The sequence below is a fragment of the Lemur catta genome, chromosome 6, assembly GCF_020740605.2.
Source record: "Lemur catta isolate mLemCat1 chromosome 6, mLemCat1.pri, whole genome shotgun sequence".
Classification (NCBI taxonomy): domain Eukaryota; kingdom Metazoa; phylum Chordata; class Mammalia; order Primates; family Lemuridae; genus Lemur; species Lemur catta.
The window spans coordinates 77,315,208-77,338,970 of NC_059133.1; the positions used below are offsets into that span (position 1 = coordinate 77,315,208).

Here is a 23,763-nt window from a genome sequence, read left to right on the forward strand (position 1 = left end):
AAACTGTGGATAAGAAATTGTGGAGGGATTTATAAAGATATATACAAAAATAGAGATAGAGAGAAAGAGGTGTAGATATGTACTCCTTTTTAAGTGCCTGGCACATGAGTAGTATTGGTTATTATTATTGACAGAGATATATTTTACTTTTAAGATGCTGATCCTAACCCACCAAAGTGATTTCATGATCTACTAATAGGTTATGACTTAATACTCTGAAAAATGCTGATATATAAATGATGAGCTTGATCCTTGGAACATTCCAAGCTCTCAACACAATTCCAAAAGTAAAAAAAAATACCATCTTATGTGTATATAATAATGTTTTCACTTTTCAAAATTCTTTTAATCACATAATTGCTATTCATCTTCTGAGCCGTATTTTCAGAAATGTTTTAACTTATCTCTTGATCTACATTTGAGAGTTTCATGTCGCAATGATTTTATGTTGAACAGTAGGAAATTTAAATAGTTATAATCACACCTTTCTATGGTATTTATACCTTGACACCTAACATACTTTTTAGGTTTTCTTTAATTATTTTATGTGAAATAGGTAGTTTCATTGCACAGATCAAGAAACAGAACTAAGAGATCAAGCCATTTAGCTTAGGTTACAAAATACACTATTTCTGTGTAGAACTTGTCCAATAGAAAATACAGTTTAGGAGCAGCTTCCAAAGCATATTTATTATTCCGTTCTCAGAGTCAGCCAAAGACACTCCTATCAGAAGACACCTTATAATCTTTGTGTTTTGTTTTCCAGTTCTCTTGGAGACATTAAAATAGCTGAAGTGAACATCAAGGGTTTGTTCGTGAAGCTCGTTAACTCTTCCCTTGACAAAGAACTCACCATTGGAGATCATTTTCTCCAGCAAAATGTGAATGGACAGAGAGTTTCTTTGTACCGATTCCTTCCAAATATTGTAATGCAGGCCAATGCCACAGTAACAGTGAGTATAAGATTTAAATAACAGAAACTAGAATCGTGGAGAAAAAACCCATTTACACCATCAGCCTGTGGCTCAGCACTGGTCTTACCATCACCCAAACTGTACATAAGATGTGATTTTTTGTTGTTGTTGGCTAATTGTGCCACTTTGTCCATCATTTGGATATAAATTAATACCCATAGTTAAATTTCCACAGCTTTCTTCAGTGTTGTATGCAATCCCTTTTTTTAATGATTTGACTGTTCAAATGAAATTCCTAAAACTAAGCAAACATAATCCTTAAAAGATGAAGAGATTTGCTTAGAGAACAGACAATTGAGGCTGGCGGGCTCCTGCTCTTTCTCGTGCTTTCCTTTAAACCTGTACAGGAGCTGCTTGGTGTTACACAGCCTGGCATTATATAGTATACAGTCATGGTATTGCAAAACCTCATCTGTTCAGAAAGATTATGTTGCAATAACCCTATGACGTTTGCAAAATTGTGTTGAACTCCAATGGCATTTGTCATGAACAAACTATTTTCTTTCAGGTGTGGGCAGCAGCCTCTGAAGCAAAGCACCAGCCACCATCAGATTTCCTTTGGAAGGAACAAAACAAGTTTATAACAAGTCCAGATTGTACAACGATCCTGTGCAAACCTAACGGTCAAGTTAGTGTCTGGTTCTTAACTATAGTTTTCAATGAAATGGAGAGCCCTCATCCTCTTGGCTCACTCAATTATTTTCCATCCCTAAAAGCCTGGATGGAATCATCACTAAATGCTGTGCCACAGCAGGTGCAAATCAATAACACTCTCTTCCCAGTGTCAAAGTGCCCAAGAGCTACTTACAATTGGGCAAAAATGATTTTTGATATCCCATATTTCTAAGAGGCTACTTCAAATTTCAGAGTCAAGGGTGGATTTTATGTGTGATGTTTTGCGTGAAGAGTGGGATAAAGACAGTACTACATACAGACCTCTTCTATTCATTTACTCATTTCTCAAATACTTATTGAGATTTTTCTCTGTTCTTACAGCTGTACTAAGTACTGGGAATATAACAGATTAAGACACAGTATCTGCTCTCAAGGGACCAATATTTTAATGGAAGAGCTTACAAGTCTTAATTTGAAATGACTACACCTTATTCACTATAAAATTAAGTGTATTAGTAATAGCTTTGTGTAATTCATTCACAGTATTTGACACTTTTATATATTTGCTCTACCTTTTCTTCAGTATAATATTAGCATAAATATATGCCCATGGACACACCAGTAAGATTTAAAGGGATCTATTTTTATAACAAATAAAAAATTATTCCTTTTTAAAAACTATTCTTTAGGTCTTTATAAAATACTTGTCTTTTTTCCTTAGTCTAAATTACCATGTTATATAACTACTGACCCACAAAGTAAGTTGATCAGAATCTATGTTTGAGTTTCTTTCTTGCTACATCATACCTGATGCTTAGATTGACTTTCTCTTTTGAATTCTGTGGGAACAGTTGTCATTGATGGAGAGAACACTCAGATATAACTAAGCAGCCTTCACTCATTCAGCTTCAGAGTCCTTTGTGGACTCAAACTGAATTTTATAATACTTCTGATAATTTTCACTGATGAGGAAGATACAGTTAGTTATGCAATCTAAGTTATTCACTCCTAAGAAAATTATTAGCAAAATACACATTAGGATTAAGGCATTGTCATCTCAGAACTTTCACCATAGTTATCCACTCTGTAAATGGGTTTGTGGTTTGGACTTTGTATGTATGCGACTCCAGGCACAGAGAGTTGGACCAGACATACCAGGTCTCTGAGCTCCTGGAATGTACATTTTAGTAAATTATCATTCCTTGCACCTGAATTAGGCTTTGTACTTAAACTATTCCTTTTACCCAGTGGTTTGAACTATTTTGCGTATATAAGATCAGACCATTTATGTGGGGTGATGTAAGCACAAATAATTGTGTTTGCTAATGAATGACCAAACTAGATTGATTGATTCATCTGGAAAATATTTACATATATTTAGTATCTGTCAGGCATGGTACTAGGTGCTGGAAGAAAGAAATAAGTATTGCATAGTTCCTGTCCTCCGAAAACTCAGAGTCTTCTAGTAGAAATTGATATATAATAATAAATAATTGCAATACAGTGAAGCAATAATAGAAATATGTGCACAGAGCATGGCAGCCCAGGTCAGAAATATCAACTCTGTAAAAGAGAGTGTCAGGAAAAGCGTTGAGAGGAAGAAATACTTGTTCTGAGTCTGTAGGTGAGAGGAAGTTTACCCAGATGACCTGAACCACGGTGATCTTGCCCCTTTCCACCTCCCTAACTCACCTCTCTCGATTGTTCTCTGGGCTCTCTGCTCTAACCACATTGGCCTTCTTTTACTACTTTTGCTTTCCAGTACTTGACTGCTCCTTTAAGCCACGGGGCCTTTGCACATGCTCTTGTCTCTCCATAGAATCTCTTTCCTCCTTTTTTACCTATTAAATCCTATCTGCTCTTCAGACTTCAGCTCAAGTTTTCTTTTTCTAGTCATATCCCATTGGAGTAGAGATATTCCACCTTTGGTAAAGTATAAGCATTATTTAATTCAACTAGAATAACTTTTTATTTGTTATATATGTATTATCTCATTTGCTTCCCAGTGATGTTTAAGTATTTTACAATGGAGGAAAATGGGGCTTGGAAAGTTAAATGACTTACTCAGAGTCACATGATCAGTAAAATGACAGAACTAAAATAAAACCACATCTTTTAACTAAGAATTTGTCTATTGTACTAAAAATAGTTTACAAAGTTCTTCTGGCCAACATCCTAGAGCTGAGGTTAAATTATATCCCATTATCACCATCATCATCTAATATTTTTAAGTTCCTATGATACAGGAAAAAATAAAATACTGCTCTTATCTAGGAAAGGCATACTATCTCATTAAAAACAATCACATTGAAAAAAAGATCACGACATATCTTTGATATAAATGACTGTGTCTGAGCTACTGAAAAACGAGGATCCTTAACTGATGATCTACAGTAAAAGTGGGACTTTCTTGCTGTCATCCATGAAAATGAACTTAAAAAAAATATTTCATCTTTCTCTTTTTCTGTTGTGGCTTAGCCTGGCTGAACTTGCCTTATGTTGTCTTTGTGTCTGTTTAATTTGTCAAGCCAAGCAGAGGGTTTTTCAGTGGTTACAGGATTAAGCCCAAATCTCTAATTTTATAAACTAAAAACATATCACAAGAACAAGTAGAATGTTAGGACACACTTTGGTGCTTAATTTTCTCATATTGAATACAAATATAACTGTTAGTCCCGATGCAGAAGTTTCCTAAATGATTTTTGTGCATACGTGTTGTGCACTTGCCACATTCAGGAAATTGAACTCCAGGTTTAGTGCTCATGGGTCTCTTTAATACTCCCACCTAGGGGTCTAGCCTAGAGAACATGTTTTCTTCTCCATCTCTCTAGTTCTACTGCCCATTTCCCCATCCCAAATAAGATACTGATATATGTGAATATAAGTATAGTGTCTTAAATGTTTAAAATTTTAACTTATTAATATTACAACTACTTTTTGCATAATTCTTTATAGTTATGAAAGTCAATAGCTCAACTGAATTTTACAACACCCTTGTAAGAGCAATTCCTCACTACCACCCTCCCCATTTTACATATGAAAACACAGTCCAATATAGTAAGTGACTAACCTGTCTGAGGTTATGCAGCTTATAGTATTTAGAACTAGAAGCTAGGGCCAGGATGTCTTACTATATGTTTATCATGTTGTTCACTACTCCACAGACAGTAGAAAAGTGACATTATACAGTTTATTTTTAAATTCTTTTGTATCTTTTTATTTTATTTTATTTATTTATTTATTTATTTATTTATTTATTTATTTATTTTTGAGACAGAGTCTCACTTTGTTGCCCGGGCTAGAGTGAGTGCCATGGCGTCAGCCTAGCTCACAGCAACCTCAAACTCCTGGGCTGAAGCGATCCTACTGCCTCAGCCTCCCGAGTAGCTGGGACTACAGGCATGAGCCACCATGCCAGGCTAATGTTTTCTATATATACATTTTTAGTTGTCCGGATAATTTCTTTCTATTTTTAGTAGAGACGGGGTCTCGCTCTTGCTCAGGCTGGTCTCGAACTCCTGACCTCAAGCGATCCACCCGCCTCGGCCTCCCAAAGGGCTAGGATTACAGGCGTGAGCCACTGCGCCCGGCCTGAGCCACCGCGCCCGGCCAAATTCTTTTGTATCTTATCTTATACCATACACAAAAATCAACTCAAAATGGATAAAAGTGCACGTAAAACTCCTAGGAGAGAATGTAGGAGAAAATTACATTGATATTGACCACGGCAATGATTTTTGGCTATCACACCAAAAGCTGCAGCTACAAAAGCAAAAATACATAAATGAGACTAAATCAAATTTGAAAGTTTCTGCACAACAAAGGAAACAGTTAACAAAATGAAACGGCAGCCTGCAGACTTGGAAAAAATATTTGCAAACCACATATCTGGTAAGGGGTTAATATCCAAAATTTATAAAGAGCACTTACAACTCAATAGCAGAAAAATAATCTGGTTAAAAATGGGCAAAGGACCTGAACAGACATTTCTCCAAAGAATACATAAAAATGGCCAACAGGTATTTGAAAAGGTGTTCAACATCACTAAGTACCAAAAAAATGCAAATTAAAACCGCTATGAGATATCACCTCATACCCAGTAGGATGACTGTTATCAAAAAGACAAGAGATTACAAATGTTGACAAGGTTATGGAGAAAGGGAAACCCTAGTACACTGTTGGTGGGAATGTAGACTGGTATAGCCATTATGGAAAGCTGGAGGTTCCTAAAGAAATTAAAAGTAGAACTACCATATGACCCAGAAATCCCTCTTTTGGGTATATACCCAAAGGAGATGAAATCACTACCTTGTAAAGATTCTGCACTCCCATGTTCATTGTGGCATTATTCACAACAGCCAAGATATGGAAATAATCTAATTGTCCATCAACAGATGAATGGATAAAAATGTGATACATGTATACAGTGGAATATTTTTCAGCCTTAAAAAGAAGGAGATCCTGCCATTTACCACAACATGGATGGATATGGAGGACATTATGCTAAGTGAAATAGGCAAGACACAGAAAGAAAATATTACATGATCTCTTAAACCTAAGACATGAAACCTTAAGAATTCTAGAAGAAAATGTTGGGAAAACTCCTACAGACATCAGCCTAAACAAAGAATTTATGAAGAAGACCCCCAAAACAGCGGGGACCTGATCAAATTAAAAAGCTTCTGCACAGCCAAGGAAACTATCATTAGAGCACATAGACAACCTACAGAATGGGAGAAAATATTTGTATGCTACACATCCAATAAAGGGCTGATAACGAGAATCTATATAGAACTTAAGAAAATTAACAACAAAAAAATCAAACAGCCCCATTAAAAAGTGGGCAAAGGACATGAACAGAAACTTTGCAAAAGAAAACAGAATAATGGCCAGGAAACATATAAAAAAGTGCTCAGCATCTCTAATCATCAGGGAAATGCAAATCAAAACCACAATGAGATATCACTTAACTCCAGTGAGAATGACTTTCATCAAAAAGTCCCAAAACAACAAATGCTGGTGTGGTTGTGGAGAGATAGGAACAGTCTTACACTGCTGGTGAGACTGCAAATTAGTACAACCTCTGTGGAAAGCAATTTGGAGATATCTCAAAGAACTAAAAATAGAAATACCATTTGATCCCGCAATCCCACTACTAGGCATCTACCCAAAGGAAAAAAAGACATTTTATAATAAAGACATCTGCACTCACATGTTTATGGCAGCACAATTGACAATTGCAAAGATGTGGAAACAACCCAAGTGTCAATCAATCCATGAGTGGATTAATAAAATGTGGTATATGTATACCATGGAATACTACTCAACCATAAAAAAATGGTGAACTGGCACCTCTTATATTATCCTGGGTGGAGCTACAACACATTCTTTGAAGTAAAGTATCACAAGAATGAAAAAACAAGTACCACATGTACTCACCACCAAATTGGTATTAACTTATCAACACTCAGGTGCTCACATGGAAGTAATATTCATCAGGTGCTGGGCAGGTGGGAGGAGGGTGTAGGAGATAGGTAAGTTCATAACTCATGGGTTTGGAGTGCACTGTCTGGGGGATGGGCACGCTTGTAGCTCTAGCTTGGGTGATGCGAAGGCAATATATGTAACCAAAATGTTTGTACCCCCATAATATTTTGAAGTTTAAAAAAAGAAAATAAATAAATTGGAAAAAAAAGAAAATTTACATGATCTCACTTCTAAGTGGAATCTTTAAAAAAAGTCAATATACAGAGATAGAGAATAAAACTGCTATTATAGGGAGCAGGGGAGAAAACAGGCAGATATAGGTCAAAAGATATAAAATAGCAGATACATAAGATGAATAAATCTAGAGATCTAATGTACAACATGAGGACTAATAAAATTGTATTGCACTTAGAATTTTTATTAAATAAGTATCTCTTAGCTGCTCTTGTCACAAAAAAATGATTATGTGAGATGATAGCTCTCTGAATTTGCTGCACTATAGTTACCACTTTACTGTCTATACGTATCCCATAACATTATGTTGTAAACCTTCAATATACACAATTGATATTAATGAATTATTTTCATTAGGCTGTTGCCTGGTACACTCTTATTCACTGGAAGCAAGCGTGGGAGAAATTAGAGACTGACATTGAGTTTGACAGATCTTCAATAGTAAGCCCAAAATTCCGAAAGCACATGTTTCAGTGGGCAGCATCTACAACTACAGTAACTATGGAAACAGAAGATCAGCCTAAGAAAGATACCTCAAAATGTCAGCTGCAATCAGATCAAGTTTTTATTAAGAGGTAACGGTTGTTTTGTTTGTTTGGTTTTTTATTGAGTCCTTCTCACAATTAGTAACTGAGCACGTGGGAATGACCAGATGACAAATAAATATATCAGTGATTTTTAGAAACTACTATTTGGAATAGGACCCACATGAAAAGCATAAACACATAGAGTGAGTAGGCATATACTTATGGGACAATGAAGGCTGCCAATTGTGACTAGGTAATACTGAGACCTCTGTGGCCATTTCACTTTTCACTGGCACTGCTATTGGAGGCAAGGCTTCTGCAGAGGGGTGAAGAAGGGAAGTTATCCCCAAGTTTGCAGCAGTGCTAAGGTGGAGGGAGGAGTGCATCATCTAGATATCTCATCTTGGATCAAGAGCTCGCTGTCTACAGAGGTGCAGAAGATGTTACTTGTTTGTAGGCAAATGCTTCTGAAGTTATAATAAAAGTTCTGCCCGCAAGGTCTGGAAAAGCTATATTCTCTTGTTCCTGAAACAAGCTTTCACTTTAATGGTGCCTTCAGTACTAATGCCACCACATAAAATGTCTTTTGAGTTCAATTTGATCCTTTTTTTTTCTTTTACAGAGAAAAGGAAATTCCACCAACCCTTTTCCCCAATCGCAGCCCTTGGTGCCAGAGTCCCTTCGCCCCTGCACATCCCTACAGTCCCCTGATTGAACCGTACAGTACAGGCACTGCAGGAAGCAGGTTGAGTCGCCAGCCCAGGTCTCAGTCAACCAGGCCGGATCCAGCCCCAGGTAGGTCAAAAGGATACTTGTTCCAGTGGGGAGTAAGGAGTGTGAGTGTGTGTGTGTGTGTGTGTGTGTGTGTGTGTGTGTGTGTGTGTGTGTTAACTAGTGAAAGGGATTGGCTAACTGATAAAATTTGCTAAGTGTTAAAAAAAAATTCATATTCTCAAGAATAGATGGCTCTTTAAGCAAGTACTATAAACTATTCACTTATATTTGCTCTAGCACAGTGTCTTCCACAGTTAGTTCTTAATAAATATCTGTTGAATGAATCAAAAGAACAGTGTGTCCAGCAGGAGTATATATGATTCTTGAAATTCTTGAAACGTACATTTTGTTTTTTCATCAGGCAGGAAAAATTGATCTTACTAGTCATACTGTGCTAGAAAATATCCGTCTTTTCCAAACACACTCTAACAGTTATCCCAAATTCTTCTTATTCCTTCCCTCCTTGTCTGCAATCTTTAAGACACCCCTGCAGAATCACAGGATTAAAGCAGCATGAAAACCACTGTCTTGGTATGCTAGCATATTCTGGGGAAACAGCACTCCAAAAATAGTGTCTTTTAGAAGTGGAATGATAGAAATTTTATAAATTACTGAATATTTTACATTTTCATAAAACTACATACCACATATATCTATGCCTGAGTTTCTTCATCTGGAAAGTAAGATTTGGGTCTGGAATTTCAAGGGCCCTTTCAGCAATAAATTCTGTGAGAAATAGATGTAGATATAGATGTATACATGTATACATATAATTTTTGTACTTTGATCTTTAGTATTTTATGATAAATTTGAGGTTCTCAAGAAGTATATTAATTTATGCTTTTCTCCAATTAATGATAACCTTCACTATTTTATTCATCCTGAACAACTTATTTTCCTAGGATATTTGGTTTCAAATATTTTTAAGGCACATTTCTATAGTCGTGGCTACTCACCTTGGTTATTCAATGACATTCTCTATTCCACACAAAACATGTCACTTTATGTGCATGTTTTGTAATAGCAATTAAGAAAGATTGTTGCTTAGATACCTTTAGGGCTTCTGCTCATCATTATATAACTTTTTAATTTTCTATTCATTAAATTTTCAACATGAACAGATATACACCAGAATTGTAAGAACCATTCTTTAATTTCTATGGCAAAATATGGCCACAAAGAGACAGATTTTATAAGTGCTTGGTTGATGATTGATTGGATGAAACAATTGTGAATCACCAGTTCATTTCCTTGAAAGAACATGTAAAGTGATTCTTCAAGGAAAGTTACATGGTTTGTTAATTATCTAATATCTTTTTAATTTGCCTACTACCAGACTATTTACTATCATTAGCACACACTCAATAGCTGGCAAAGAAAATCAGATAAAACAATAATTCATTAATTTTACTTGTAGGTCCTTCAATCCTGCCCCTTTTACCCTACAACATTAAATAGGCTAGTTTGCTGAGTTACAGAAGAAAGAATCTTAGATAGAAAGAAAACTGTCTTCTGTCTGGAAATAGTTGCCTTGTTTTTAGCTTTGTTTCTCAAATGTGCTATAATGGAGTTTAGAGACTAACTAATAGATAATTTTAAAGAAACATCTACACACTATATGCCTAATTTATACCAAGCACAGTTTGTCTTAAAAAGCACATTAAAATACAGAAAATATAATGTAAAAAGCATCCATATATTAATCATTCTGAATTACTTCATGTTAATATTTTGTCATATTGCTTTGCATTACAAAAAAAATTCATAAATTTGAAGTTCTCTGTGATTGTCTTTTCAGTTCTGATTTGATATTAGAATAAATCATTCCAGTCCTCATTTGTATACTTTAATTACATATCTATGGATCCATAAAATATATATAGTATAATTTATATATTTTTAATTACATAAATGGCCTTATGCTAAAGGTGACTTCTCTTTTTTATTTATTTGGAATTCTTTATTTGTCATTTCAGTATTCTGTTTTTGTTTGGTATCCATTGCTAGAGAGCTGGTGTTCCCTTTTGAGGGTGACCTTTTGCTCTGATTCTTCATACTTCCAGAGTTCTTACGCTGATTCCTTCTCAACTAGAGCAGCTGTTGCTTCTTATTTTTGGATTTTCTTTTGTTTAGATAGGGCTTATTCTCCTCCCCTCACTCATACAGGTGTGTTTGTAGCATATGTTGGGTAAGAACCTCTGGCTTTGCTTGTGGGTGCTTTGATGGCGATCTAGGTTCTGGATGGATGCCTTGTTTATAGATATCCTTGGTGTGGTGGTTTTCTCAGTGGCTAGTTGTTTGTAGGCTATAGCTATGGTGAGCTATGTGAGTGGGCAGATTCCCTGTCTCTCTTTGATGAGGGAGGAGGAGGTCTTTGAAATCCTTTCTCTTTCCCTATCCCTGTGGTCTTCTTAACAGTGTGAATTGTATTGGCATGCCCAGTTTAATCTCTGAGACAGTGGCTGGTGCTTGTGGGTGAGAGTCAACCACATCCTGTATGACTGAGTCAGAAAATGAAGTAATGGGAGTGTGCAAAGTATTTTCTATCATAGACAATTTATTCAACAATTACTGAGTACCTACAATGAATCACAGGGCTAGACACCAGAGACACAAAAATAATTAAGGCAGTTTTCTTCTAGGGTGAGAGACAAAATAGTTAAGCAACCAAAAGTAGTAGGAATGGTGGCTTTCAAATATTTTTTACCAAAACCACAGGAAGAATTATGTTTTATATCATTATTTGATGAATATTTATATGTATGTATGTAACTGAAGCAAAAGTTTCAAAAGACAACATTTATTTTTCTAAGTGAAGTACATTCTGATATTTCTTACTATAGTCTCTTCTATTTTGTTTTTAAATACTTGTCATGACCCTCAAGACAAGAATTCTCTATATAATGACTTCTATGCAACACTATGAAATGTGCACGTAGCTCATTACCCCATAACTCAGCAATTCTATTCCCAGGAACTATATATGCCTAACAAATATATACATATGTATACCAAAAGACATGTACAATAATGGTCACAGCAACTGTTCTTGCAATAGCCAAAAATTAGAAGCAATCTAATTGTTTATCAATAATACAATGACTAAATAAATTATGATATGTTCATATAATCCCATAAGCAATGAAAATGAAGGAACTATTGCCACATGCAATAATATCAGTGAATCTCATATTGAGCAAAAACTTTCAGACAAAAAGGATTATATATTGGATGATTCCATGTACATCACATTCCAAAACATACAAAATTGAACCACGGTGTCAAAGATGATAATAGTACTAGAGTTACCTCTGGGAGAAGAAAGTAGTAATACTTGGAGAGTATAAAAAAGTGCTTCCAGAATACTGACAATGTTCCATTTCTTGATCTGAGTGGTGTTTACAAGTATGTGTTAGTGTTTTCATCATGCTATGCAATCATGGTTTGTGAACTTTTCTACATGTATGTTATACTTAAAAGCTTATTTTTAAAAAGCTTAATGAAAAAAAAGAAAAATTAGAAAGGGAAGAAAGCCTGGTTACCGTAAAGAGCACTGACAGTTTCTACTCTGCCAAGGAAGGAGAAAGAAAATCTAAAAAAATGCAAAATGAATATTAATAACATGAAGCTTATTTAGTATAGGAAAAAATAGTCTTACCATAAATAAGTGTAAGCCTATCATTATATTACAATGTGTTAGGCATTAATTTTAATATGGTATGTCATAACTCAGTCACTTCCAGGAATACCTCGTGGCAGAGATGGCTAATTGCAGCCCCTAAACCATTGTTTCTTTAGACACAAGATTCACAGGTCTGGGGAAATCTAAATACATGGATGCCAAGAACAAAGCTTGTTTTTTCCAGCCTCTGCTGCAGCTAGTGGGATTATGCGTCAACATTCTGTACAATGGAATGTGAACAAAAATCATTTATGCAACATCTGGATTATGCTCTTGGAGTCTGTGCTCCCTGTGTCTTCTCTGTGGCATGATAGCAGGGGCTGGAGCTGCCATATTTCAACTCTAAGATGAAGCCGTGTTTTGACGATGGAAGAGCCACCCTAAGTGCTCTGTATTGGCGCATCTCCAGACTGTTAAGTGCAAGAGACATAATCTTGCTTAAGCCATTGTTAAGTTGGATCATTGTGTCTGAGCCAGATGGCCCACACAGCATTGCTACCATTTAAGATTTAGTTTCACTTAATAGGCTACTGGTTAAAAAGAAAACAAAAATCACAGCTAGAACGCACATTTTTAAGACAGGCAAATTTGAATACAGAATGAATATTAGATGTTGAGTCATTGGTCTTTTCTTAGGTGTGTTAATTGTGTTGTAGTTATATTGGTTGTTCTTAGGAGATTCATACTGAAATCTTTACTTACTTTCTGGTGGTTGGTTTGGTGATGTAAGCATATATGACAGATACAGATAATGTAAATATGGCAAAATAATGATTGAATCTGGGTGATAAATATACAGGTTTGGTTGTATTATTCATTGATATTTTCTGTATGTTTGAAATTTTTCACAAGAAAAATTTGGAAAAAATAAAATAAAACAGACCTTTTTGATAGAATGTAATATGCATCAGGAGCCATTAGAGCACAAATGCAAGGCCTTGGGTCTGAGTCCATGAAGGAGTCCCTCCAACAAAGGACAAAGGCCTCTTAACAAAGCAAATAGGTTTGCATTTTGTTGCCATTATTCATCCTGGACCTAGTGCTTCCTTCTTGCTGAGATTAGTTTACAGATTGTGGACAATTTTGTCAGTCTTCTGTAACTAAGGTTAAATGACAGAAACTAGTCTGAAGGTAGCATTTTGCAAACACTGTCTTAAACTAGTATTGTGGATATGTTCACTGTTTAATGCACTTTATTTGCACCCTGTTTTATGTGCTTTGCCTATCATCTGTGATCTACCTTGTACACTGCAGTGGGGTTCATTTTAATTGTGGACTCCATACCTGCTACTGTCTTCCATGCAGATATTATTATAGTAATAATAAAGTCTCCTTGTTTCTGAGGGTTACAAAGCCACACTATGAAAACCAAATTGTTAGAAAATAAATGAAACTAGAAAATAGATAACCCTATGCAGAAATGAAACATTTAAAATCTCATTAATGTGAGCTCTATATTAAGATCACATTCATGAAATTTTACTGAAGCTAGACTATGGGCAATTACTCATTACAGTTAAATAGATCTGCCTTATCTGTCTTGGGATCAAAGTATTTCTTTCCCATAAGAAATTGCTTCCAGGCCAGGTGCAGTGACTCACTCCTGTAATCTAACACTTTGGGAGGGCAAGGCAGGAGGATCCCTTGAGCCCAGGAGTTTGAGGTCGCAGTGAGCTATGAGGACGCCACTGCACTCTAGCCCAGGCAACAGAGCAAGACCCTGTCTCAAAACATAAATAAATGAATAAAATTAAAAATTAAAATAAAAAATGTAAAGAAAGAAAGAAATTGCTTCCAATACAGATAAATTTTCTTTATGTATTCTTCAGATTAGTATCTGTTCTCTTTATTGATGTTTGACTGTATCGCATGGTTTAAATTTATCAGATTAAGAATTTGGAATGCCTAACATCACATTTCTATGACTGAGTAGGGTATTGGTCAATATTATATATATGTATATAAATATATATGTATATATGGCAATATTAGTTAATAATATAACTCAAAATTTTATGAATCAATATACAGAAATTTTTAAATAAAAAAACAGATCTGACTATCCTGTGGAATAGAAAAGGCTAATTGCTGTACTTGGACCACTTACAATCAGACTGAGTAAAAAATAATAACTTGAAGGAACACTGCAAAATGCCAAGAGGTACTATGCACATTGTTTTATCAAATAATAGTATCAAAAAATAGGAAGTTTTGTATAAAGGAAAATTACATTACATCCTATATTCAAGGATAATTATATTTCTCTTCTGTTGCTTACTTTCAGAAAATTTAGATTGTAGTGTCACCATATATCTGCAGGACTTTTTTTTTTAAAAGAATAGGCAAGTGAGAACAATTTACATCTCTCTTCTTACAGCTGAAATAGAAGTTTTTTAAATTGCCAAATAATGAATTAATTGCAAGGTGTTAGTCCTCATAACAGAATAATTAGGTAACATTATGCCTGGCTCTTTCATTTCAAAACCTTTCAACATTGCAAAACTAGTGTTTTAAATTGCCCTTTAGTTATGAAAGATTATAACCTCAATTATGTAAATGTATGTCCATTTCTTCACATAAGCAAAAAATAAGCTTTTAGGAAGTCAGAGTATTCAGATTAAAGTTAGTAGGTGCCAAATGTTTCAGGCTCAAATAACCCAAAAAATTGCCATCACCCAGTGAAACTGAAACAGATACTACTAGTGATAGTCCTGTCATTAAATTTCAAGAACTTATAGATGGGAATTTTCTATAAATGTTTTTAGCTCTAAAATACAGTATTTTTTTTCTTGAGAAACAAGCTTTCAGGGTGCAATTCAAAACCATCAGGGACATCCATAAAATATTTACAAGATCTGTTTCATGCCAACAAACTGCTCCAGAAGATGAGAAGTGACGAGCTAGATTCTTCCTATATCTAAGCCACTGCCTTTGCTAAGGAAAATATCTTAGGCGCGTATCTATATTCCAGGTCCATAACTTACTGTTCAGAAAGTTTATACAGTCATTATTGATTCTCTAGATTCAGAAACCAATCAGTGGCTAAGAAAATCACTATTGTTAACCAAAAACATCCTGCATTTTTGTTAATCTTCCTTGCAGATCACATTTTCACATCCAGCATCTGGATATTGTTTCTTTGTAATCAAATACTAGCAATTTAACTTGATAATTCTTCTGAGCCTGCATAGACAAAGAAAGGGTTAGGTACGACTTAGGAGCTTTTCTTGGTTTTGTTTTGTTTTGTTTTTTCCCAGAGGAGTTCATCGTTACCTGTGCCTAGAATATTATTTTACTTTTTTGTCTCTTATTTTATAGGAATAAAAACAACATCTTATCTCTGGCCTAGAAGTCCTTTGCACTTGGGATCACTCAATTCAGCACTATTTCAGTTTGATACACTAGTTTCGTATGTGGAAATCATATTATATTTAAACAAAGTGACTTTCAACCCCTACTTAAGAATTTGAGAGTGAGGAAGGCCACTATGTCTGTCACCTCATTCGTCACCAGTGTGGCGTGGACCAACGCGGCAGGCATCCCCTTCTGCCCACATACGTACTCCCCCGTGCACCCCCTAATGCAGCCGCAGCCCGAACCCCGCTCCCTGGCTACTTTGCTTTACGGCAATTGCCGTAAAGTGTAGAAAGCATTGGAGGAATTTTACAGGCCGGTACAATTACTCTAGAGACCTCTATTTTTAAAAAATATATCTTCCAAATGGATTTTTTCCTCTCAAAATTTTGATTAATTATGCCTTGAAATGTATGCTTCCTTTTGCAATGACTCATTGAAAACTTGGACTTAATCAAATAATACCTTTCAGCTGTAGGTATTAATCAATAATACCTTTTCTTCAAACAAAAGAAAATCCTTTTCTTCTTAGCTTATTCCAGGATCTCTTTTAATGTGAAAAATCAATGCTTGGAATATTGGACGGAACTCTTGTCCTTCCCTACCCACACCTCCCAATTTTTTTTTTTTTTAATTTTCAGGGACCAAGAAAAAGAAGACATCTGAGTTACAAAAGCAAGATGCAGTCACTCAACCTCTAAAGGTAGGTAATAATATTGCAAATTTGCTTTCTCTGCAGAAAAATAATAAGACTAAAATAATTTGCAGAAATATCTTTAAGAACCATCAGAACATGGATTATTATATATCCTGTAGTCACTAATTTTTCATTAAACAGTTATGCTGTTTAGGCCATCCGTTTTTGTCTTTCTGTTGAATGATGAACTCTCTAAAAATGGGAAATTAGGAAATGTCACATCTTTACTTTTTGCCCCATATCCTCACCCCACCCTTGCTGTTGCATAAGTAATGAGCCATTGAACTTCAGGGTTACTTCAAATACTCAAAAAACATCTCTGCAACTACACCAGTACATTTCCATTCCTATGAGCAACAGATTATTAATTGTATAAGAGAAATTATTCGGCTGAAGAGGCTGCAGATGCTCTGTAGTTGTGTGTTTTTTAAATGGCACTAAAAGGAAGAAGAGAAACTCTGCTCGGCTGTTCATTTGCTAAATAACCTTGTATCATTTAACCAGTTACTTCCTACTTTGCCTCATCTTTCTCTTGATGACATCAACATCTAAGTAATTGAAGAATATCTCAACAAAGGCGGTTTTCTGTTTTTTTAAGTGGTTGAGCTTGAACTCTTCCCTAAAAAGCTGATGACGAGGTGACTTTTCAGTCATGGATTCCTCTGAGTCCGGGTCCTTCCCTGGTTCACATCTTTTGCTGCCCTAGTCCATGATGATCTAGCTATATGTTTTCTTGCTCTTTTTTCTGACTAGGCTTTCTGTTGATTCCTTGGTTTAAATTAAAATTAAAGCCACCCCAACACTAACTTAGTATTCTGGACTCTGCAGGCAGAAATGACTTGTTAATAATCTGACTACTCCACACAGCTGGCTGGCCTCTCAGGGTCCCTCCCGCTACCCTCATGTGTGCACCACCTTTCAGGTTTCTCTGATTGCTCAGCTGTCCAATTTCTTTCAGCTTGTCTCTCCCTAGATTTTCCCTAATCACCTTCTATTTTTCTGCAAGTCATCTACTCTTTGACAAGCCCACTGTCCCCATTGCTATAGCATCCCATCCTTTACTTCCAACTTCCTAAAAATGTGATAGCCACAATCTCCCTATTTGAAGCTTCTCAGACACTTCTTATAGGACATTGAGACTGTAAAGGGACTTATTTCCAACCATTTCACTTGAGAGCAAAAGAAACTGAAGTCTGAAGACATGAGTTACCAAAATTAACCAGTAAATAACCTTAAAGCAAGAACTAAGCCCAAGGTGCTTTAAGCACAAAGAGCCGGAGAGTCCAGCCTTGGCTCCCACTGATACAGTCCTTGCTCCCAGAGATCTGAGTTCTGTCTACATGGGGATCCGTTTCCTCCACTTGCTATAACCTCTAGTAGTTGCAGTTGAAATGCAAAGAGTTAGATTTGCAATCTGCACAGGCGTTAGCAACCAGCACTTCTACAATGCAATTACCCTTCGCTCTCTGTAGCCAGAAGAGCATTCTACTGAATCTGCGTATGAGTTGGAAAGGGGACATTGTATTATATACAAAAACAAGAATTTGTTTGTTTGTTTTGGTTGGAAAAAATGTGCTGAATTATCTCATTGAATATTGAATAACGTAATTTTGGCAGCAGTTTTTAGCTTTTGTCAGACTTCCTCATTTATTAGTTTGCTTAATTAGAGTGTCAAAGATTTGTTCATTGATTCTCTCTATAGAATACTCTGTGGTAGCTTTGATGTTTGTTTGTTTTTTTTTTTTTTTTACTTACCCTGTTGTGAAAAGTTCTAGGCCTCCTAAGAGGCCTTACTTCCGTCTTCCCAGAGCCTCCACCACCATCTGGTGGTGTCTTTAGGACTGACCATCTATGTGCCCAGGATATTTATGAAGCCTTCACTGGGAGCAAAATTTTACTTACTCATTTTAACTATCTGTCAGTGAATGACTTATCTGTGGCTCCTGAGTCTGGCTTGTCAGTTCCTAGAAAATTGTTCAGAGATGAAGCCACTGCCACTGTTGGTTTGGTTCTTACTGCTATTCACGGCTAGTCCTTGGTGACTTGTATAGCATTTCACAGCTTTCAAGTTATCTCGTTTGAGCCTCTCAAGTGGGCAGGGCTGATACTGTCTCTAGTTTATGACTGAAGAAACTTTCAGAGAGATTAAATGACTTACCCAAAGTCGTTTAGGTAGTAAGTGGCTAAGACTAGAATCTCAGCCGAAAGCCAAGGTGATCTTCCACACCACCCTGCCAACTAAGTTTTAAGATTGTCTTTCTCTTCTTATTATCCCACCTCCAAGTTTTCTGGAAGAAGTAAACACCATACGTTTAGAAGTAGGACTGGAAGAAACATTTTCATTCATGACAGTAGGCTACCATGAGAACCTTGCAGCTGCTCCGTACTCCAAAACAAGTTCCAGGTCCTACTTCCAAAATTGCTAATTTAACAGAATGGCAATTATTGAGATACACACAAATTAAAGTTCAATCTCAGGAGTCTTTGACTGCTAGTCCATTTCTATGCAACAACTGATTAAAAGCATGCCGTGTACTCAGAGTCAAGCTCTCAAATGCTCTCCTTAGTACTTTGCAAAGAAAGTGTGGGAGTTCTGTTGTGTGACTAACAGAAAGTGTATGTGGGCAGTGCCACAGAATGCTGCAAAAACAGAACTTTCCCCAAGTTAGAGAACTCCGGAAAGGCCAGGTAATTTTCCTAATGTGTCTGTCACCTGCCATCTGAACTCTTAGCCTTGCTGGGAGACACTGAGGATTCTAGGACAGAGAATCAAAAGGGAAGAAGGAGCAGGGGAAGAATAGGTCTTGTGACATGTCACCAGTGCTGTCCTCAAGAGTATGTAGTTGCTTAGGACCTACAGAAAGCACCAAAATTGCAAATGCAGGATATTAAATTCATGACCAGGAAAAGTTCTTATACAGAGGAGGCACTCCCATGTATTGTGTCAGGAACTCCTAATAAAGTACGGGTGATGGAATCTTTCCATGAACCGAGCTATGTTCTCATGTCTCTTACTGTTCTGCATGGTCCAGACTGGACAGTCTAAACGTGGGATGTCCTTCCAGCTCTCCAAGGATCCTTCCATAGGCCCCTGACAGGAAGTTTTCATAACAGTTTCTCCTGGGGCCAGTTCTTTTGAGTGAGGAGTTAATCTTTAACAACCCAGAAAGAAGGACAATTTTTTAATACTCTTTAACCTTGCTTGAAGGAGTTTTGAAAGTCTAGTAGTTAAAATTTCTGATGTCAGTGTTTTCCAACTATACTTTATGGTGTATTCCTTTAATCTTTGTACTAATAATGTCTCCTCTCAGCCTTCAAAGTGATCTATCAACTTCCCGGATTCTTCAAACTTTCATAAATATTTGTTTTCTACAACCTGCTTCCTTCAAAATTTGTTAGCTACCATGTTCTCATCTTCTCAGCTTCACTTTCATGATGTCATGGTTCAGTTGCATGGAAGAATAAAAAGATCTGCCATCTAGGCTCCTCACCATGCGGGTCAAAGACATTCCATAATTTAACACACTGACTGCCACACTAGAAAAAAAATTTTTTTCTCTTGGGACTATGGTGTTTTATTACAAAAATAGAATAAAAACTTCAAAAACAAAATGATCCTTTCTAATTTAATGAAAAATGTGTTATTTTTTATTGTTTTCTGTGAGTGAGTTATATGCAACTTGAAAAATAGTTCTCGTGGCTCCCAAGGTGAAGAGACGTGTGAGTTACATATGCTTCACAAGGCCCCGGGCTCAAAACTAGCATGAGTTAAATACAACTCATATGGCAGTTAATGTGTTAAAGAAAATCAAATGCCTGAGCTAATGTAGCCAGTTCCACTTCCATAGAACACAAACATCTCAGGCTGTGAGGCCTCCTGCTAAGACTTCTACAGAAGACTCAAGCCAGTTGCATAGAGGGAAATGAAGATTTCTTTTTTTCTATTACATTTTAAGTATGGTACCTGGTTTCCTTTAAGTCTGGGGCCCATCTTAGATATTTAAAGGAAAAGATAACTAGGTATTACTCAAGTACCACCAAGAAGGAAATGAAGGGTGTGAACATTTAGAAATGGGTCAGTAAACTAGTTGCCTCAGAATCATTTTGATCCTCAGATTCAAGGCTAGAAGTATCCATGACTAGCTACTGAGATAGCTAAGTTGCTTAGAAGTCAAAGAGCCCTACATATCATACATCACCATGAAAACGGTAACCTAAACAAGTGCATGTTACAGAGTTGAGTTAGCAGGAAAAAAAAAAAAAAATGAATAATCCTTTCTCCTTGGCAAAAGTTGAGGGATAATTTTCTCCCTGCTCTTGTTGTCCTGCATCCATGAGTATGATCAAGACCTGCTGATTCCAGGTTTTAATTTAAGATTAACATGAGTGAAAAGACTCTGAACATCTCTACTTATATTGCTATAACAATTACAGCATATTTCCAGTCGAAATTACATTTCACCGTGCATTGCCATTTATTTTTTTTTGTTCAGGACAATAATATCCAAGTCTAGAGAACACAAGGATGCCCGGCATGTCACAGCCAGCCTTCATCACACAGGAGAGGAAGCCATCAGGAAGCAAGGAAATGGTTGCTTATAGAAAAGATAATTCTTTGGGACTTTACTGTAACCACTTCTTGAAGAAGGAGAGCTAGTAGACAAGTTTAAAGTATTTGTTTTCTAAGCAGTAAAGAAGGAAAATATTGGTTAAAAGCAAAACCAGCATAGTCTTTATTTTGGTCACATGAAGTGCCTATGTTATTTCAGTCTTTTATACCCTACCCAGCTATGAGGTCTACAACTTCTGCTCTTTCTGCAGGTGCATCTTCCAAACGCAGATGTGTCAGGAATTATAAACCTTGGGGTTTGATTCTCTGGAGTCTCCTTGAAGTGCAGGTTAATTCAGCTTCCTAAGGAAATATTGGGTGAAATTTAGTTGGGAGTTTTTAAACCTGCCTATGCTTATCTCAAATTCAGCCAAAATAGTTTCACCTTTCAGCTTATGATACTATGTACAAAATTCCATGGACAAGAAATGCCAAAGGAACAAAAATGTTTTAATTAAGTAATGTGATGGAACTACCTTTTTTAACCATTACTCTTTATTCTATAGCTATTTTATCCACACCTATCAACAGCATAGAAGTTGAAAAAATGGAATATTCTGATTATTAATGTTGACCCTATTTGTAGTAAGTATGATTGCTTCAGATTCTGAGAAGATATCCTGCCTATACCTGGTAGCCCTATTTAATTTAATTTAATTTAAATATATATATGTATCATATACAGGAAGATGGAGGGCATAGTGTCTTGGAGTGTGAGGATTTTTCCCCAATAGCTGCTTTAAAAAAATAAAGAGTAAAACATCCCAAAATTGTATCAATGGTGACCATGAATAGAAACTCATTGAATTTTGTTGATTTATTATATCCAAACACCAAGAGCTAAAAATACCTAATTTAAAAAAAATATGCCAATGAATTAAAACATATGCTTGTCCACCAGTGTTCAATACAGCATTATTCACAACAGCCAAAGGATGGAAACAGCCCAAGTGTCCATCAACACATGAATCAATTTTTAAAAATGTGGTGTATAATGCAATGGAATATTATTCAGCCAAAAAGAACGAGGTTCTGATACATGCTACAAGATGGATAAACCTGGAAAACATTTTGCTAAATGAAATAAGCAGACACAAAAGGACAAATATTTATTATATGATTTCACTGATCTCAGTATGAAAATTCACAGAAATGGGAAATATGATAGAGTTTACCAGGGGCTGGGCTGCGGAGGGGAGAATGGGAAATTATTTTATGTGTACAGAGTCTCTATTTAGGATGATGAAAAAAGTTCTGGAAATAGATGATGGTAGTGGTTGCACAACATTGTAAATGTACTTAATGCCACTGAATTGTACATTTTAAAATCATCTAAATGGTTTAAGAAATACCTCTATTAAAATCTGACTGGCATTTCCACGGTGGAAAAAAAGATCGTACTCCAGTCTAAAGCATCTGAGAAGACATCCATTGCTTGACAAAATAATTTCTCAAGTATTTTTGGTTATGATGCAACATAAATGCTTTCTAGTTCCTGCACCACACGGATCACATTATTTCTCCATTCTTCGGACACTCAGGAGTAGACTTGTACGTTTTCAGAAAACTGTCCTTAACACTTCATGCCACTTTGCACCATTAAGTATTACCGTGTGTTGGCTAAACTGTGGGAGGCTGTTCTGTCTTTGTCATGGTTACTGCAGAAACTGTGTAGTCATGATGTTTTGAGGCGACTAGTAAGGAATTTGAGTGTACAATAAAAGTTAACTTATTTCATGGTTTAAAATTTCTTCCATCTGTTGCCATTTGTGATGATTGTCATGTTCACATTGGGAGTATAAACATACAACCAAAGGGCTCTTGACTGTGGCCAACAAGCAATCTCACCCCTAACAGACTTCCCTCCCAATCTCTTCCCCTCAAAGTTTTGCAATAGAAACACACGAAACAAATGGTATGTAAGGTTCAGGTGTTTTCAATTATTTCTCTCATATGAGCAGACGTTTCCTAGATCCAAAACATATTTCAACTCAAAGAGTTTTCCTTATATTTGAAGATGGTGTAGTTTCAGGAAAATTTCATATACATATATCTCTGATTCATTGATGCTTCATCAATAAAATATCTTCTCTGAGCTCTTCCACACAACTATTTCCTGCATGGATGGTCAAAAACATGGTACATTTAAGTATTGCTTACTTTTGTGAAGCGTCCTCTTAGAAAGTGTATAACCTTTTGCCCTTATAAGAAAGAGAGAAATTAATGCTCAGTTCTGGGATTCGTAGATTCCTTGTCAGTCACATCACCACGGAGCATTCCAGCACAATGTCTCATCTTCCTGCTCAAGGACTGTCAGTCTCTCTACTGTGGCATCAGTGGGGGAAGATGACTCATCCCTGCTTGTATGAATCATCAGCTGCCTAAATGCTGATGCTCAGGCAGGACTATTCAGGGATGATCAAGAAAGATTGAGTGTTTGCAGCATTTTATTTTCCTAAGTTTCTATGAATGCAAGTTAGAAGATTGACTTTTTAGGTCTCAGCAGCCTTAGATAGCAGTGGGCTTTATCTTATGGTGCCAGAAATTTGCCACTTCATTATTGCCCTCTGAAGTTATTGCCAGCACCATTTTTAAATACCTTACAGGAATTGTGAGGCTTGTTTCAGTAACATTTGAATGGACCTTGTTAAGTAATGTTCACGTTAGGGATGAATTACAATGAAAAGGTAATCCAAAACTTTGCCAAATATTACCGAGATAGGTAAACATTTTAACGGCCTCCCCATATGCACACACGCACATGCACACACACACACTTTATGATTTCGGCAGGAAATCGTAAAAGAAAT

General features: G+C 36.2%; 1 protein-coding gene across 3 annotated transcripts in view; it reads left to right on the top strand.

Annotated features, from left to right (window-relative positions):
- LMNTD1 (lamin tail domain containing 1) overlaps positions 1 to 21,937 on the top strand; it is an 89,374-nt gene extending 67,437 nt beyond the window's left edge. For all 3 annotated transcript variants that reach the window (XM_045554180.1, XM_045554178.1, XM_045554179.1), the window contains 6 exons: positions 767 to 953; positions 1,483 to 1,602; positions 7,668 to 7,885; positions 8,460 to 8,632; positions 16,289 to 16,350; positions 20,838 to 21,937. In XM_045554180.1, the coding sequence (XP_045410136.1) occupies positions 767 to 953; positions 1,483 to 1,602; positions 7,668 to 7,885; positions 8,460 to 8,632; positions 16,289 to 16,350; positions 20,838 to 20,858 (781 nt within the window). In that variant the 3' untranslated portion in view covers positions 20,859 to 21,937. The remainder of the gene's footprint in view (positions 1 to 766; positions 954 to 1,482; positions 1,603 to 7,667; positions 7,886 to 8,459; positions 8,633 to 16,288; positions 16,351 to 20,837) is intronic.
- Positions 21,938 to 23,763: the final 1,826 nt, after the last annotated feature.